The sequence below is a fragment of the Xiphophorus hellerii genome, chromosome 5, assembly GCF_003331165.1.
Source record: "Xiphophorus hellerii strain 12219 chromosome 5, Xiphophorus_hellerii-4.1, whole genome shotgun sequence".
In the NCBI taxonomy this organism is placed as follows: domain Eukaryota; kingdom Metazoa; phylum Chordata; class Actinopteri; order Cyprinodontiformes; family Poeciliidae; genus Xiphophorus; species Xiphophorus hellerii.
In genome coordinates, this window is record NC_045676.1 from 8,161,072 (window position 1) to 8,180,482 (window position 19,411).

The 19,411-nt window shown below is 38.5% G+C and overlaps 2 protein-coding genes across 4 annotated transcripts in view; one reads left to right on the forward strand and one right to left on the reverse strand.

Moving 5' to 3' along the window:
* The first annotated feature begins 1,092 nt into the window (after positions 1-1,092).
* On the forward strand, positions 1,093-16,120 carry LOC116719752 (UTP--glucose-1-phosphate uridylyltransferase-like). Of its 2 annotated transcripts, none has more exons than XM_032562402.1 (10): positions 1,093-1,264; positions 2,857-2,972; positions 5,233-5,340; positions 10,985-11,170; positions 11,256-11,389; positions 12,354-12,651; positions 12,735-12,932; positions 14,191-14,433; positions 14,566-14,670; positions 15,290-16,120. In XM_032562402.1, exons 2-10 carry the CDS (start codon positions 2,874-2,876, stop codon positions 15,395-15,397), a joined length of 1,479 nt encoding a protein of 492 aa, XP_032418293.1. In that variant the 5' UTR covers positions 1,093-1,264; positions 2,857-2,873; the 3' UTR covers positions 15,398-16,120. The 2 variants fall into 2 exon arrangements, with proteins under 2 accessions (XP_032418293.1, XP_032418292.1); XM_032562401.1 differs by lacking the exon at positions 1,093-1,264 and adding an exon at positions 2,426-2,659.
* Positions 16,121-16,195: 75 nt separating this feature from the next.
* The window catches only part of vps54 (VPS54 subunit of GARP complex), a 51,861-nt gene continuing 48,645 nt past the window's right edge, over positions 16,196-19,411 (reverse strand). For both annotated transcript variants that reach the window (XM_032562400.1, XM_032562399.1), the window contains one exon: positions 16,196-17,491. In XM_032562400.1, the coding sequence (XP_032418291.1) occupies positions 17,386-17,491 (106 nt within the window). In that variant the 3' untranslated portion in view covers positions 16,196-17,385. The remainder of the gene's footprint in view (positions 17,492-19,411) is intronic.

A 19,411-nucleotide genomic window follows, 5' to 3' on the forward strand; every position in this document is an offset into this window, starting at 1 on the left:
TTTTTCAATATAAAACTAATAGGCAGTACATATAGGCGCATAGATAGATGGATATAATATTGTTTACCTTGATTACTAAAAACCAACAGCATTTGTGTACAAACATGAGGTACTGTGTTTGTTTTTGGTTAAAACCTGTTTAGTGGGTGGAGTATCTAGAAACTTTACTCAAGTAAAGGTGGTGACACTGAATAATAATATTACTCAAGTAAAAGTAAAAAGTACACCAAATAACATTTTTATTTCTAAATGCAGAGTTGAGTAGTAACTAGTTACATTTACGCAATTACATTTACTTGAGTAAATTGGGGGGGGGGAAAGTATTTTTTACCACAATGCAACTTTTTACTTTTCATTGAGCAATTTTATTATGAAGTATTGTTAGTCTTACTTGAAGAACAAACATGTTTTAAGCCAGAATTCACCAGACACTGACACATACCTGCAGTTTTTGTTAAAGTTTATTAAAAGAAACTGATTTTGAAAAAGAAAAAAATCTTTCCTGATTTTACTTTTTGTTGCTTATATGATTTTCTTCCTTAAAATACCAAAAATTCAATTTTGATCCATCTGTTAAAGTTATTTTTAATTATTAAATGATCGATAATTTGATCAGTTACTTAGTACTTGAATAGACTTTTTACCAAATACTCTTTTACTCTTACTTGAGTAATTCTTGGATGGCTACTCTTTACCTCTACTGTAGTAAAATATGATGACGTAGTGCTACTCTTACCTGAGTACTATTTTTGGGTATTCTACGCACCTCTGAGTAAATGTAAGTTACTAACATATACTGTACTAATTTTATAGTAACATCAAGTTACCTGTCAATATCGATCAGGAAAATAATGAAATCAAATAATAATATATATAACTATATAACTTAAATATATTTTGATTTTATTAGCTGTTGACCGGACGAAAACATAAAAGCAAAAGAAACTTGTTTTGACTTGACAGGTGATCGAGTTCCTCAGTGGGCGGGGCAAACATTGACGAACGCCTTCCACCAATAGCGGCCGTGATTTCCAGCTCCTCCCATTACGTCACTTCCGTTAGCGGGAGGAATGGGCTCGCGCTGCAGAAGCAACAGGCTAAGCTTCTCGGGCGGCGTGATGACGCTGCTGCCAGTTTCCACCTTGTTACTCGCCTTTTTCCTGTCCCAGCTCTAAGTCCCCGGGTGGTCCATGGTACCCAGTGTGAAACTGTGTGTCCGAACCGCTGAGGGTTTCTGTTTTTTAGGCTTTGACTTTTTGAGCAGGTGGGTAAGAGCTTCGTTAGAGAGAAATGCAGCTCTTAGTGCAAGTTTGGTGTCCTTTTTCACGGCTGTGGGCTGACATACATGTTTGATTTAAATGCACTGAGTCGTGTGCTTCTGCCCTGAACCTGTGTCAAACCAATGTGCGTTTGTGTTTGTGGTTTTATGTGTCACAGAACTTGGACACACACATTATTAAAGTTTGAAACATCACTAGGGCCATTTTAAGACCAGATAGGTGTATTTTCTAGCAAATCAACCTATTTAATTATGTTTTATATGATGTTTAAATGCCCAACTGAAGCTATAGAAATGTTAAAAACACATAATGTGATGAATCTGAGAATTTCAAGCAGGCTTTACCCAAGTAGTTGCTTTATTTTGAAGTTATAGTAGCTTGACCTTTTGACCTCGTAAACAAGGTCGCTGTTTAAACCTCTCTGACCTACTTGTTTTTGATGCCAAAATGCTGAATATTACATTGCACCTGTTCAAGGTCTACCTTAGTGAAAGCCTCTGTCAGTGACTTAAACATAAATTTTTACTCCTTTAATGGAAAATAGATGTTTTTTTTTGTTTAAAAAACCTGAATGGGGTTGCAAACATTAAAAGAACTTAAAAAAATTATGTTTGGCTGCTGGGAGTATTTTATTTAACTCTCTAAAACCTGCTTTTCTTTATAGCTTAAAACCTAAAAATTTTCAAAACAGAACCTTTACTCAAAAAGATGCAGACTAATCCACTTTGAATTCTTGCTCATTTATTAAAGTGGAAGCCTGTTTATTTCTGATACTTATTTTTGTTTTTAATTTGCCCAAATGTTTGAGTGTATATGAGATTACCACAGGGCATGCTAATCAAAGAAGAAAAAAACCCAAGATAATAATAATAATAATAATAATAATAATATAATAACAATGTTTACAGTGTAATGCTGCTTAAATTTTATCCAGATGATTTAGTTGCAAATGTAACATCAGCTGTAAGCGGCAGAAGTTTCAGCCCAAAACTTTAAAGTGTTCTGGATTTGGAGTGCGGTCTGGAGGGTGTCTGACAGAGACACTCCCACCCCAACACACACTTTGACTCTCTCTCTGGTTGTGTGTGATTGGTGTGTGTGTCTGTGGGCTGGCCCTGCGTTCAGATTAGAATCACAGTCCAGAATGTGTGAGCTTCCTCTGAGCTGAGGATGAGGAGGCTGTGTATTGTTGTGGGACAGAGACTGGCGCTGCGGTTTTAACTAGGGACCATTTTTGACTTTTTAATGCATGCAAGGACTCTTAGAGAGCTGCTTGACCTGCCTGGAAAACCTGCGAGCTGCTGACAGTCTCCACAGCTTGTTACCGTAATCTTTGTTCTTTAAACAGACTCTGGTAAAAATGTCGCTTACGGTAGACGGTAAGTTTACTGCCTGGTAGACAAGTCATCAGGACCTTTCAGAAAGTTTTTCTTACCAGACGTGTAAAAAAAAAGTTTGATAATGACTATTTTTTTTACAATATTGTTTTTAATTAGAATAAATAACAATAGCAAAACATGAGTAGCTCATTTGTTTCCAAGGGAGTAAAAAGGAAGATCTTTGTGTGTGTTTCCAGCTCTCATCAGAGGACCGATGACGGAGTTTGAGGAGAAGCTCCGTCAGCAGCATGAAGCCTCCATGCATCAGGAGCTGGAGGTGCTGCTGGCCACGGCCAACAAAGCTGAAGCTGAGGTGGGTAGACCTCTGCAGAAACGTCCTTAAAACTCTGATTGCAGGTGAATCCATGCAGAAATATCAAGCTCTTGTTGTTTGTTTGCAGGTTTATGCACTTTAATCATGTTTATTCTGTGCACTCTTGTCTTTTATTGTTACATGTTTCAAAAATGACTAATTTTTCATAGTCCGTGACTCTTGTTCCACTGCGTGGGCCACAGAGTGGAACAAGAGTCACGGACTGGTTTATCTGTATTTACATGTATTGAGCAACTGTTTGCAGAACAAATGTTCCAGCAAACCGAAAGTCCATCAGAGCTTCTGTCTGAAAACACGACTCTGCAGGAATCGAGACAGACAACCTTTAAATTCTGACCCAAACACACATGATGTTGAAATGGCCTGTTTAAGAAAAACAAAACAGTGCAGTGGCATCTTCTGCCTGTTTTAAAGACAAGTTTTTCACAGATTACAAATATTTTTTTTATATTTCTGAAATGTTCTAACACATTAGTTGTGTCTTAGCTGTTTTCCAGGCCAGCCTCATCACTGGTACACTGAATATGGGTCAGTTCTTTGGTAAAAAAAGAAACAAAAAGGTGTTCTTTTTTAATTGTGTTCTCTATGTTAATAGTTATATCTTTAAAGGAAACCGTAGACAACACAAAGGGATACCAGTATTGTTTTTAAATCTTGAGGATGGAAGAGGCAACAGTCCTTTTAATGCAAATATTTGAACACTGTCTATGACAAATTATCAACTCGAAGCTATTTTTATGTCACTTAAATATTTATTATTGACTTTTTTAACAAACAAGTTAAACAAATAAACTAAACAATGGAAATCTTAATATTCTGACAATTTAGCAGATTAGTATGTTCATCAATTATTATTCTAGTTCTCATTTTTCATTTAAAGTCTTATAAAAAGGTCAGTTTTTTCAATTTTTTGCACAGTTGTGCTTCTTGTAGCCTTACCATCTTTGTCAATTTTTCCATCAAAATATTTCTTCCACAATTTTTATGTATTAAGTTTTTGTTCTGTTAAGTTCTTGGAAATGGAGTAATGTTTTTTTTAAAAGTGGTTCTCAGACTTTTTATAGCATCTCCTGCCTCATTAATTGCTAAAATTAGAAATATGACGGACATTTTACAAGAGGACTTGAACTTTAAGCTCCCTTTTTACCCAGAAAGATCAAATCCAAATCTAAATCTGTAAAAAATTACAGAAAGCTCTGCTGAAGTCAGAATGTCCGACATTTTCTAAAAGCCCACACAGGTCAAGATCCAATAAAGATCTGCCATCCATCTAGAAGTTATTGATAGATAACTATAAACACTTTAATCAACATTTTGCACTAATTGTCTGAACAGTCCACTTTTGTCACTTCTGATATCGATACAGATGTGAGTTTTGGTATCAGCCAATACCGATACAGAAAGATGGTGCTGAATTGATTTAAAACGTTTTTTTTCCTTTTTTTTTAACACAGACAAATTTATTTTATAACTGCACCGTTATAGCAGGTAAATACACCAATCACTCGACACATTTTACATGGTCCAACATGTAAAACTACAACTTTAGTTTGTTCAGTCAGTGCAATTTGGAAAATAACAGCCAATTAAAATAAATTAAAGAAACTAAAACTGATAAAAAATAATAGATTGACTACCAAATAAACTGCAACAAATTTTTCAAGTGGTTCAGAAAATGCAATTAGGAATTCTAAATACAATGTAAAATAACAAATAAAACATAAAGTTGCCCTTAACAATCTAGCACGTTGTCACCGATACCCGATCTAGATTTTCTTTCAATTTCAGTACCGATACAGATATTAATATTGTATCGGTGCATCTCTAGTTTGAACATTATCACATCTTTCACAAATTGCAGTACTGTGCAGCTTTGTTTGGTTACCATGTTGCTACAGTGTTTAAAAATGCAGAGAAAGATTTTATTGGCTTGTGTCAATAATGGCCGTTAGATTGAGAAACGAACAAATCAATCAGCAATTCTCACCGGCTATCCAAAATGTAGCTAGTACATGGTTATTTTTAATTTAATTCCCACATTCAGGCTCCAAACTTCTCATTTGAGAAGTTTTTCTTTGCAACAAAGATAATTTATTACTTTAATTTAAACACCAAATACCACAAAAAGCAGCTCATCTTCCAGTGTTGGTATTTTAACCGTTCACTCAGGTTAAACAAAATATGAGGAAAAACCTGTTTTCCATCAGACACAACTAATCTTTGGTTGGTTTTCTTTCAGGTCTCCAGAAAAGACTTCAATGGCTTCAAGAACCTCTTCCACAGATTCCTGCAGGTCAAAGGTCCCTCAGTGGACTGGGCCAAAATCAAGCGGCCGCCAGAGGAATCGGTAAGACCCCTGACACCTGAAGTCACGCTGTTTATTCGGCTCCATGTTGCAATCCCTCTGGTTCTGCAGTCCAGCTCTGGTGCTCACAACAAACCTCGACTCAGACGTCAGGCTGCAGGATTGCACAGTGTCTTTTTTTTATAACACATTCTCACACAGCATATCTAAACTAAATGTAACATAAATTTAATTTAAAAGTCTCACTTTAGCATTTGAATCCAAATAATGGTTCCCATAATTTTCAAGTAACTTTATTTAATTTACAAAATAATTTCCAACAGAAATTTGACTGCAGCATAGATAATGAATTTTATTTGTAATGGCACAACTCAAACATAAATCTGATGTGATTAACCAGATTAAAGCAAAAGCTAATTCCGATCTGCGGCCCTTTGACAAGTCACAAAAATGAAGGTACAATAAAATAAGATAAAAAATCTAAAACTATCAGTAGTTTTCCAATCACAGTACACACACACACACACACAGTCGTACAGATATCAGCATCAGCAGCTTTCTACTCTTTGAAAGCTTTTGCTAAATGTTATTTTTAAATAAATCCCTTCAATTAAATCTCAGTTTAACTGCATATTTGCATCTTGAAATGTCCACCTATTACCCATAAAACCAGGTTTTCTGCAGACCGATTGAGCCTAATGAAAGCTTGTTTTTGAGCTATAATCTGGTCCGTCTGCATCATCCCATTTGGGAAGAAAAAGTAAACGTTGCCTATGTTGCAGAATAAATGAATACGTTAGCTGTATTTAGCTGCTTTTAATAGTAACTGATATTTCTGGGTTCTTAAATGTGGCTCCTAGTGAATTTGCAGTCGCCTTATTTGATGTCTGTGTTGACAGTGAAAGTCATTCAGAGTCTGGTTCTCGCTCAAGGACACGTTCACATGTAGAGCGTAGCCCTGAGCAGCAGTCACATGATTAGTCACCACTTGGTTTACTTCCTGAAACTCAGACTCCCTCGGGACTCACTGACCCCACAGGGTTGGTCTGCATGCGGCTACATTCCTGGCTAGCTTAAGAAAACTCTAGTGTAACTTTAACTTTTATTTTGTAATCATTCAATAAATGGAGATATCTGAACATTAAGAGTTTAACTTTACAGAATCTTCCAAATGTCTTCCAGATTTTTTACAACTTGTCTTTTTACTTACTTCGATGAATTTTGTTTGAATTTTATGTGGCAGTTAGTGGTTCACTGATAAATCGACACCAATTTTCTTATTTTTGAAAGATCATCAATTGGCTGATACTTAAATTAAAAAAAACAATTTTTTCCATCAATCTTGTCTGCCTCTGCAAAGTTCTGAAAATCAGCCACATACGTGGTTGGCAGTAGTCACCCCGCTAATGCCAACTTATTTACTTTGTCGCAATTAAATTTAGCAACTTTTGAGACAAAAATAAAAACATCAGTATCGGACAATATCGGAATCAGCAGATCAGGCTATTTAAAAATTTGTGATCGGCCAGAAAATTGGAGTTCGTGTATTTGTGGTGACAATTAAACACAAGTTCTGAAGCGGATGAAAAGTAATAGATTTTATTCTAAATTACTTGCAAACAAAAATCTACAAATCTTAAAAGGGGTTGAATACAAATGTGATCTTATATCTTGCTAAAAAGTTATTTGTAAGTTAGTTTTGTCTTAGTTCCAGTGTACTAAGATATTTCCACCAGAAACTAAACAAATACTTAGTAGGATTTTGTGGTTTTGGAGTGTAGATTGATCTGAATTAATCTGCTGGTTTGACTCCAGTTCACTGACTAAAACGTGGAACTGTTCCTTTAAATGATTTATTGGCAGTAGAATGGGAATACGCGTCATCCCCCTGAAACAAGCAAGTGTAACCAGACCTAGACGTTGAGAACATCCAGGCTCTGACCAGTTATTAATCAGCATGGTGACTTTTCACACACACACACTCCCAGAATACCCAGGACAGCGAAGGTTACGGCTAAGATTAGACTGACCGCCACAGCATTCACAAAGTTCGCTTTGGAAGACATTAGACCCCCAAGACATTCACCCTCCCGACTCCTTACTACTGCTGATGATCACCGGGTCACACGAGAAAATGAGTTTAATTGATATGAAACTATATTTTGGTATGCAGCTGTTGCTGGTTTGGTGCAACACTGACATTAATCACTGACCTGTTGCACAGCATTCATTTGGACATGAAATAGAAATCAAAAATAGGGCCAACACACAGCCTGGTTTCTTCTTCTGCACCTGCAGAAAGTTATTTTTTAATAGGTCAGTGTGTTTGTCATGTTTCATCAACATGTCTGCTGTAATGGAGGAAGGTGTTTAAGAGCTTTTCTCTAGCTTTAAAGCTGCCCCCAATAACTTCACCAGGACACGAGGTCTTCAGATTACAGACAGCTGGTCGAACACAGAGGGATAGCAGTCTATAGCAACAGCTAGCAAAGCTGAGATCCAACTAAGGTTCTGAACATGCAAGTCTGGGTCCTTGAAGTCCTCTTTTTCTGTGGCTATTGACAGAGAAAAACAAAAACTGCATCCATCACATCATCAGTCTTCACATCAAAATTACCGAAGGCCCCCTGAACAACGTCTCCACTCTCTGCAAAGTCGATTTCAGCTGAACGCAACCATCCCCTGTTCACTTTTTATGTCTTTTCATAAGTTGAAGTTTCTTGGTGTCCGGAAAATGAGCCATTTCAAAAACCTTCCGATTGTTAAGTGACAATTAATGGGCCTTAACGGTTTCCTAGCTGTATACACTGTACAATGGCTGCTGGAAAAGACAAGTGTTTTGTTGTTGACTTACCATCCAGAAACCACTTGCTATGTCCTTGTTGATTGTGCAGGAGGCTCCACTTACGCTTTTTAAAGATATATGGTTGTATCATTGCGCATCTGTTTGCAGCCATTTTCACATGTGAGTGTAAACGTTGAGTTAGGGGGCGTGGCCAGCAGCAGCTTATTTGGATTTAAAGCGACAAGACGCCCTGAAAAAATTCAGAACTGACCAGACAATTATCTAAGAATGGTTTTGAGCAAAAAAAATTTAATGAACATGTTTTGTATAGCCTACAAACCAGTGGCGGCGCCAGGGGGGCATTAGGAGGTGCTATAGCTCCCCCTGAAAAAGTCATAGCACCCTCATATTAGGAAAAATATTAGATTTTTTTTCATCTGATTTAACATTACTTATATGTAGTTGTTGCTGCATTTTCATCAAAAGACACAAAATAAAAATAAATTACTATACACTGAGTTTAAAAAAAAAAAAAAAAACCATCCCACAAGAGGATTTGAACTTTGTCTGTGCGTATTATGGCTTCCAGGAAACATTTGACATGATGTCCTCCTCCAATCACTCCGAGATATTTGTCAGCAACTGACCAATCAGCGGTCGCAATTTGTCCGGGGTGCTCAATACGTCGATCGCTATCGACCGGTCGATCGCGGGAAGGCTTTGAGTCGATCTCGGCAGTAGGTGACAAACTGAACGCCGCCAGGACGATGAGAACAGAACTTCCTCTTCCGACAGGTTTATCAAAAATATTCACTACGATCCTAAACGTTTATAGCTTCATTAAAGAATAATAATTTTTAAAAAATAAACAAAACGTGTAGCTTCTCATATTGAGGTCAAAGTTCAGATCTACCATAACTGACTGACACCTGCTGGCCTCAGGTTTGCAACCAGCTTGTGACTGAGAAACCAGTAACCTCCTCCCAGATGATGACATGAACTTGTTAGTTCCTCTGTCCATTTAGTAGCTGATATATTGTGAAAATCCGGTAGAAATGATGCACTAATCGAGTCATGTTTACATAGAAACAACTGAGGCTTTGCTTGTGAGACTTGCGGTCACGTGGGTCGGTTGTGGGCGGAGCTTGGTAAGGTCCATGGAAGAAAGTCCGGACAGGCATGACCAGGCTGAGAAACATGTAAAAGATGAAAATAAATCAATCAATCAATAAAAGCAACAAGTTGACCAATATTTTGGCCGGTGAAACTGAGTGTCATCACACCACTTTTTAAACTGAGTTTGTAAAAATGCCTCCATGCTCAACGAAGAGTCGGGGTCGTGACCCGCTTACATTTCTATCTTGTTGCTCAGAAGCTGGAAAGTTTGGGAAACAAAGGTCTATAGGATTGGTTGCGTTTCTCAGTCAGTTGCTAAACCTGCAGATCAGTTTAAGATTGGCACTGACTTGTGTGATTCCTCTACATAAACTGTCTGCATGTCAAATGAAGGCCTCTCTGCTGCTGCCTGATTAAGTTACAGCTGGTACTGAGACTGCGGTGTGTTCAAAGTGAAACCGTAAGCCTCTGCTCAGTAACGACTGTCAGGAGCCAATAGAAAGCAAACCTTTAGATGTTTATTTTAAGGGCTGATTTTTAAATAATCGGCCATGACCGCAGAAAATAAAAGCATCTGGCTCAACCTGTTACGCTATTTAGGGATCTCCGACCCTGAGATGGCGTGTTTGGGAAGGTGAATACTACTTTGATTGATCACGACGACTCATAAAAGTGTAAAAAGTTCTATTTAGGTACAGACATTTTTTGGTTTAAAAAAAGTGCAGCATCTTCATATAGATACAGTGAGCTCCAGTAATAATCCCATTTTTCACTTTATGAAAATGTTGAAATAAAAAGCGTTTCAAACATAGTTCATTTTAAAGTATCGCTACAATAAGTTCAGTACTTATTGTATGAACATTTCCAACAAGATTGTTATTTACAGGGTACAAATAAATGATAAACATACAGAGAGGAAGTCGCTAGAATCTCTTGAAAAAGATCTGTCCTTACTGCACTGTTTGACTTAAGGTTATACACAGTAGTACGTCTGATAATCTAACATTAAAAATGCGTAATAAAGTCAACAGTTGTGAAAAGCAATAAAAATTTCATTTTGTCAAGTGCCATTGTTAAAATTATCGAAACACATTGAATATATTGATCAATGTTCCATTGATTATGTTTCAAAAGCAACTCCAAACAGGAGGGTTTTTAGTCTAGATTTAAAAGAACTCAGTGTTTCAGCTGTTTTTCAGTTTTCTGGACGTTTGTTCCAGATTTGTGGTGCATAGAAGATGAATGCTGCTTCTTCATGTTTGGTCCTGATTCTGGGGATGCAGAGCGGAACCAGAAGACCTGAGAGGTCTGGAAGGTTGCTATGACAACAGCAGATCTTTAATGTGTTGTGGTGTCAAGTTGATCAGTGATTCATAAACTAACAGCAGAATTTTAAAGTTTATTCTCTGAGCTACAGCGAGCCAGTGTAAGGATTTTAGAACTGGATGACATGCGCTAACTTCCTGGTTTTAGTCAGAGCTCCAGCAGCAGCGTTCTGATCAGCCACAGCTGGAGGATTTGGGGTTTTTTTAGGCTGACCTGAGAAAACACTGTTGCAGTAATCAATGCAACTATAAAATCATGGATGAGTTTCTCTAGATCTCACTGAGACATTAGTCCTCTGATCCTGGAAATGTTCATCAGGTGATAGAAGGCCGACTTTGTAACTGTCTTTATGTGACTCTGAAGGTTCAGGTTTGAGTCCATCACTACTCCCAGGTTTCTAGCTGTAATAACTGAAGCTGTCTGTGTGTAAATGTTATCCTCTCTCTTCTGTTTGCTCAGGTCCAGCCCTACGACAGGATCAAAGCAAAGGGACTCCCTGAAAGCATCACTTCCTGCCTCAACAAGCTGGTCGTGGTCAAACTGAACGGAGGCCTGGGAACCAGCATGGGCTGCAAGGGCCCCAAAAGTCTGATCAGCGTCCGCAACGAGAACACCTTCCTGGACCTGACTGTGCAGCAGATCGAGGTGCAGCAGCAGCTCTGCAGTGGGAAGAAGCATTTTAGATCAGCTGCTCATGTTTCCAAATCTCTTTTTGTTTGTTTGTTTGCAGCATCTTAACAAAACCTTTAATGCCGACGTGCCGCTGGTTCTCATGAACTCTTTCAACACTGATGAGGACACCAAGAAGATCCTGCAGAAATACACACACCACCGGGTCAAAATCCACACATTCAACCAGAGCAGGTGCACAGCGCACTGACATCCATTTGGTGTCCCGTAACTAGTTGCTTAAGACGCTAAATGAGACATCAGGAAAGTTTTTAAACAAATCCCGTCCATGCAGTGTATCAAGGAAAGCATATGCACATTTTATTTTATGGCTTATTCCAAATTGTTTTCGTAAAGATGGTGGCATTGTATTCAAAAAGATTTGAGGCTTCAAAAGCTGCCAAATGTGGATCAGCAAACTATTGAGCAAAGGCTGCGATTTCTCGGATTGCTTGGTTTTTTACTGTAAATGTCAGTCTTGGAGTAAATTAATTCCTAAAATTTTATCAAGTAATGTTTATTATTTCAGCTCCAGGTTCCTCAAGATGATCTCCAATGTGGATGGTACAAGTTGTAGGCTTTTAGCGGGAAATGTCTTATCCCTTACACTGCAAAAACACAAATCTTACCAAGTACTTCTAGTCCAAATATCTACACTTGAAATAAGGCGAAACCAACTTAAAAGTAACTTTTCAGCAAGATATAGGAGCTTGTTTTACGTAAATAATTCTTAATATTGATGAAAATGTACTACTGTATTTCCACTGGCAGATTATTTCACTTATAGGAGAAATATCTTGTAAGTTAAATGATCTTCCAGTGGAACTAGTACTTTTTTAAGTTAGTATTGGAGAATTACTTACCTACCTGCATCTTACAAAAAAAGTTACCTTCAAGTTAGTTTTGTTTTATTTTAAGTGTACTAAGATATTTGGACTAGAAACTAGACCAAGATTTTGTTTTTTGCAGTGCAGGATGTTGGCACTCAGAAAGATTTGCTACATTTCAAACTTACCGAATCAAAAAACTGTTAAGTGTTAAAATTGCTGCTCAAACAGATTTTTTTTTCATTCTTGTATCACATAACGGACAGAATATTTCAGTTGTGTGAAAAATTAACTGTAAAAAAGTCTCAATAAGCTACTTTTCATTCAATCAGGTATCCAAGAATCAACAAGGAGTCTCTGCTGCCGATCGCTAAGAGCATGGGCATGAACGGAGAGAACACAGAGGCCTGGTACCCGCCGGGACACGGAGACATCTACGCTAGCTTCTGCAACTCCGGACTGCTGGACAAACTCCTGGCTGAGGGAAGGGAGTACATCTTTGTGTCCAACATCGACAACCTGGGAGCCACTGTGGATCTCTTCATCCTCCACCACCTGATGAGCCAGCCGGCCGACAAACGCTGCGAGTTTGTCATGGAGGTCACGGACAAAACCAGAGCTGACGTCAAGGTGAACGCGGTTTATCCTGCTTTCCGGTTTCTGTGCCGATCTGAGGAATCTGCTCAGTCCCACCTTCGTCTGTGTCTCTGCAGGGTGGAACTCTGATCCAGTATGAGGATCATCTGAGGCTGCTGGAAATCGCTCAAGTCCCAAAAGCCCACGTGGACGAGTTCAAGTCCGTCACCAAGTTCAAAATCTTCAACACCAACAACCTGTGGATCTCCCTGCCGGCCATCAAGAGGCTGCAGGAGAAAAACAGCATGGACCTGGAGATCATCGTAAACCCAAAGGTAAGTCGTGAGGGCCTCTGATGAACAGAAAATCTCAGTTTTAGGGTAGACTCAGTTTGATTAAGACCAAAATTGCAACATTTTAAAAATGTTGCTGGTGCAGTTCGCTTTCACACTGTGTCATACAAACCAAACCCTTTGAAAACCTGTTCATCTCCTCACCTTTGGCTGTGCTGCCCCAAGAACAGAAGAAAACGACACAAAAACCTCTGAAGACACCGAGTGCAACTTTCTCCTTCGCTAGATGTAAACAAAAATGGAGTGACATCAGATTGTAACAGTTGTAGGATTTCTCTTTTGTCTTTGGTAATAGACCACAAACAATTTCTCCCTCTACAGCACAGGTGTCAAACTCCAGTCCTCGAGGGCCGCTGTCCTACAGCTTTTAGATGTGCCACAGGTACAAAACACTGGAGTGAAATGGCTTAATGACCTCCTCCTTGTGTAGATAAGTTCTCCAGAGCCTTGCTAATGACCTAATTATTGTATTCAGGTGTGGTGCAGCAGAGGCACATCTAAAAGTTGGAGGACACCGGCCCTTGAGGACTGGAGTTTGACACCCCTGCTCTACAGCTAGATTTGCACATTTGTTTTCTTTATATTTACCCAGAATGCCCTGCACTATAATCCGTTTCCTGCTTTTGGAGCAGTCTCGAGTCCACTTGGACTATTTACGCATTCGAACTGAGACCGAGGTTTTTAGGCGGACCAGACTTCTCTTGTTTGAATGCACTGTAACTTTCTAAGGGTGCATTCATACCAGCCCTGTTCAGTCCTCACACTGCAGTTTGTTTGCCTAGATCAGGGGTGTCAAACTCCAGTCCTCGAGGGCCGCTGTCCTGCAACTTTTAGATGTGCCTCTGCTGCACCACAGCTGAACAGAATAATTAGGTCATTAAGGCTCTGGAGAACTGATCTACACAAGGAGGAGGTAATTAAGCCATTTCATTCCAGTGTTTTGTACTTGTGGCGCATCTAAAAACTGTAGGTCAGCGGCCCTTGAGGACTGGAGTCTGACACCTGTGGCCTAGATAGTCCGGTTCATTTGGGAGGTTCATTTGAACTCTGGTTTTGGTTTCGGTTTGGTTGAAGTGAACTCTTGTGCAGTATGAATCCACATGTAAACGCCAAGTGGACTGGAGACCGCTTCAAAAACAGGAAGCGGGCTATAGCATAGAGCATTCCGGGTAAATACAACCAAAACAAAAGCATGACTCTAAACGCTACCTGGAGAAATTAACTTTTATCTTGTCTGCAGACATTAGACGGTGGTCTGAATGTCATCCAGCTGGAGACAGCAGTGGGCGCCGCCATTAAGAGCTTTAAGAACGCCATGGGAGTGAACGTCCCCCGTAGCCGCTTCCTGCCGGTGAAGACCTCGTCCGACCTCCTGCTGGTGATGTCCAACCTGTACAGCCTGGACGCCGGCTCGCTCACCATGAGCAAGAAGAGGGAGTTTCCCACAACGCCGCATGTTAAACTGGGCAGCTCCTTCACCAAGGTCTGCAACCATCACAACCTGTTTCTACCATTTCACCTGTAAACAAATATCAAACAGAAACCAGACTGATGATGGGCGAAACATGCTTCGAGTTTCTGCAGCTGGATGCTGTTTGTTTGTTTGTTTCTGCAGGTTCAGGACTTTCTGACCAGGTTTGAAAATATCCCAGATATGTTGGAGTTGGATCACCTCACTGTGTCCGGAGACGTGACCTTCGGAAAGAACGTCTCTCTGAAGGTAAAACTAAAATATGCCCGGTTTTTCACAACTCAGAAGAATTAATGTTTTCATTTCTACTTACAAGGTGTTGATTTTAATTAATTAATTACGTAGAAATTAATGCAATTAATCACTTTTTTGTAATAAAGTTCTAAGTGGAACCTGTGTATCGGCTTGTTTAATTAAAAGAAACACATGCAGTTTACATTAACTTTTTTCTGGATATCTGTCTACCATTAAAATAAAAATAGGAAAATTTCATTAAGTAATTGCTGTAATGTCAATTTCTCCTGATTTGATTTCTGTCGGTGCTGTACAACGTTTGTCCTGCTGTTGTTGTCATTTTTCCCTTTTTCTGTATAAATAATCAAAATATCTAATAAATATAGAAGAAAAAACTGTAAAATGATTATTAAAGTATAAGTACTGAATATTGTTACTCATTTTCAGTAAAAAGCTGGATAAGTGCCCAACTTAAATTCTATCTGGGGGCCACAAATGGCCCTCGGGCCACACTTTGGACACCCCTGGTGTAAATAAATAACTTTTGATTTAATTGTCCAATCAACAATAAATTTTATTTCACTTTAAAGCTTCATGTTTAAAGTGAAATCATGAAATGTGTTATTCTCACCAGGGAACCGTCATCATCATCGCCAACCACGGCGACAGGATCGACATTCCGGCTGGAGCGATGCTGGAGAACAAGATCGTCTCAGGAAACCTGAGGATCCTCGATCACTGAGGCCTTCTGGGAGGAAAAGGAGCCCACACAACACCATGTGCACTTTGGAGAGATTTCTGCTGTTTCCCAGACAGGAAATGTGAATGTTTAGGTCAGATTTGTTCTCCTGATGTTCTCTGAAGACACTGGATCATCAGGGAACTTGCTGTTTCTGCAAGTTCTGCTGCAAGACGTGCAACATTTCTCCTTAATAAAACTGTACGATGATTGGAGTCTTCAGTTGTCAAACAAACTGAAGTGAGCTTTATCTTTTATTAAATTTGGTTGATTTAATGAAAGTAGGACAGTGTTGTTTTAAAAATTATGTTTATTCTAAATAATTGTGGTAGAAAAATGTGTGCTCTGATTAAATCAACTTCTGTTTTATATTAGGAACTATGGCCAATTTGAACTGAACGGTTTGAGTTCACTTCCACCGTTGCTAAAACCACAAGCAGACTGCAAATCTAAAACAGTGCAGAAAATCAACGTCATCGTTAACGTTTGCTTGCTGATTGGCCAGGTTGAAATTATACCAGAGAAATCCAGGTCAATGGGAGAAATATGGAGCTAAATTGGGGCCATAAAGTGTGTTAAGTCTGAAACTGAGAAAAAAATAAATAAATAAACCTTTAATCTGAAAAGTACACATTTTTTCCTGTGTCAAAATAAACTGTCACCAATTTACCCCAGATTGAGCTGTGAACTGAGATTGAATAAAGTGGGACAGCATAGGAAGGCAACGGCCAGGCTAATGAAGTGTTGAATAAACTCCCTATTTGAAACAAAATCTGACTGACGGCAGAAAACAGAACACAATGCAGTCCACCATCCCATTTTATTCACAGCAGGACTGAAGAAATCAACATCTTTTGGACTCTCATACATGCTTCCAGACTCTCTTTCTCTTTCCTTTGCACAGACACAGTGGTATGGTAGGCACACAGTATCGAAGAGCTCAGATGTGTCGTCTTACAGCAGATCAAAAGGAGGCACTTCTGATGCAAACAGTGATGAGCGTTCATGCTTTGAGTGTCGTACAGGAGACAGATGTGCTCGAGAAGTTTCCAGTTCACCGACTTCAAACTATCACTGATTCACATCTGATGTTAATTAGGATTTTATCGGTTTTCCTTCGTAGGAGAACGTAGCACCCCGATTTCCCCCTAAATTATGATTGAACAGAGGCAGCTGAAGTGGGGAAACGCTCCTGAACAGAACTAAACGCACTGAACCGTAACCTGTAGGGATTTTAACTCAATCCAGCCGTTTCATAATCTGCCAGTGAAAAGCTACAAGCTGGTCTCTGCTCTCCTCTTCATCATCATCATCATCATGCTCTGATAATTACAAAACAGCGAGTGTGTATGGGATTCTCTGATGATCGACAGTGGGTAAGAAAAAGAAGAAGAAAAGCCTGAGTAGCAACCAGCTAAAGAAGATGTGATGCATGATTGGTTAAACAGCAGAATCCCCACGTTAGTAACAATTTGACTTTGGTAACGACAGGATGAAGCTGAGGTTTGAGATGCCTTCACAGTCGGGATGCTTTAGATTCTTCAGGATCACGATTTCCCCACAACAAGTCCCAAAAAGCTGTTTTGTTAATAGTATAAAAGTAAGAAAAACCCTTTAAACATTGCAGCCAGCTGAAGGAAAAAAAGTTTGTCCCAGTTACGAATGTTTGCAAGAAGTCAGAAAAATAAATTACCCCACCATTTGTTTTCCTTCTTCCCACTAAGCAACTCCAATAATTTACTAGCGTTTGTGTTGAATTGCACACAGTGGGATGAGGTGGCAATAGCTTAAAGGAGACTGTGTGCGTTTTCTTTAGTCTCTGTAGCAGTCAACGTTCCAGCTCGCTGCCGCTGCTCCTCTTCTCCTATATTAGTGTTTTTTGGTCCCTGCGGGGCCTCCTCCACCCCTCGTCTCAGATGGCCACTTTTGGCCAGGATCACCCGTCGTTTCTGGGCGTTAGGGTATCGTCTGATCTGGACGTCCAGACTCCATCACCTCTTCTGCTCCCAGATCTCGGCCATGTTCAGGTCGAGTCGCTCCAGGCTCTTCAGAGCCAGGATGTTCTCCGTGTAGAAGGCCACATCCACCACCACCAGCCTGCAGACACAGTTTATACTAAATAACTCATATCAGGAAACTTATTGCAAGTGTTTCATTATTTTAATAATTACAAATGACAGAAAATATTTTAAAAAAGTAGCTTTTATTATCCTGTGACTTGTACGATGGCGTATACAGGATCATCATTTTTGTTTAATTGTGAGAATAAAGTGATATAAGCAGAATAAATATGCAGCTCTGCTAGAAAAAACATCTTGAAATTACAGACAAAAAGTTGATTTAATGTGAAAAAAAACTTTGATAAAGTCATCAGGATCTGATGCAAGCAGATCAGTTTCTGTTGTTTCTTCTCCAAAATAGACTCTGTTGTTTACACAATTGTTTGAAAATCCTGCTACTGATAATTTAATTCTGATGTGTTTAAAAATTAAGTATTCAATTAAGTATTACCTGTAAAACTTAAGCCAAAGTACAACCATTTTTTTAAGTTGGAATTTTTATGAAACTACCACTTTATCCTTATAACATGATGACTTTATTCTCCTAATTAAAAAAAAACTAACAAAAAACAAGCTTATTCAAGCAGGAGTTTGCTTACTTAAAAACATTTCTGCTGGTATTTGGCCAGTTTTACTCATTTTAAATAACATTTTTCTCCAGCATCTAAATGTCCCTGTTCGCATAGTTTCATTTTTCACATATTGTAAACAGTCTGATGTCTTCCAATGCAGAAACACACAAGCACATTTTTGTACATTTTATAAAAATATTTCTACTCAGTTCAACGTACGTTGGACTGAAATGTGCCATTTTTGATTACAGAACAGTATTTTATGTTGCAATTTTGTCCTTATGGTGCAGCAGTGTTAGGCAAAGTAAATATGGCTCTAAATATCCGGCATCTTTTTACCAAAAAAACCCCAAAACAAACAAACAAGAAAACTAGAGCACATTAATTCGATTAAATGTGTTAATGGAAGGTTTTTTGAAGAAAGTTCTCATTTTTGTTGCTGGGAATCAACTCAAAGATTTTGTAGAACGAAATCAAATAAACTAAAAAAAAAGTTACAGGAAAAGTTAAGAAATTGCCTTTTATCAAGACGAAAAAGTGCCTCTCTGTTTCATTAAAATATTCTATGTTTAATTTATCGTTGTGCAGATTAAAACAAAAAATGATTTTGTATTTTAAGTTGGAAAAACTATTTGGCCCAACAGAGTACTTTCAACTTTGGGATTCTGGTTTTTGTTGCAAAAAGTTTTATTCTATTAACATTGACGTAAATCTCTGAAGACGACGTTGTTGAGCAATACGAACTGTTCAATGCTGCTTATGTTTCAAATTTGAGTTTAAAAGAAAAAGAATTTAAAAGAGTTTAAAAGAATTTTGGTAATTTAAAGATCAAAATGAAAATTCATATAAAAAGAAAAACAATTCAGGACGAAACCATTTTCCAATCACTTTTTCAAAATAAAACCTATGGAACTAACAAAAACTGCAGGTGTGTGTTAGTGTCTGGTGAATTTTTGATTAAAACAAATTTATTCTTTATTCAGTGAAGATACTCAGTATGCAGGAGTTTTACTCAAGTAAATAAATGGTAAGTGGCCTGTGCTTGTTGCCAAACTTACTTAAGTAAATGCAACTACTTAACTACCCAACTAAAAAAAAGCCAGCTAGCTAGCAATGATGGATTAGCAGCTAGTTAGCGGTAGCCGCAGCCACCTTCAGTCAGAACGCAGTGAAGATGTCTGCATACCACTGACTGAAAACTAAATATGCTCACCTTCCTAAAATAATGCCCCAAGTCGTTGTGCAGATTAAAACAAAAAATGATTTTGTATTTTAAGTTGGAAAAACTATTTGGCCCAACAGAGTACTTTCAACTTTGGGATTCTGGTTTTTGTTGCAGAAAGTTTTATTCTATTAACATTGACGTAAATCTCTGAAGACGACGT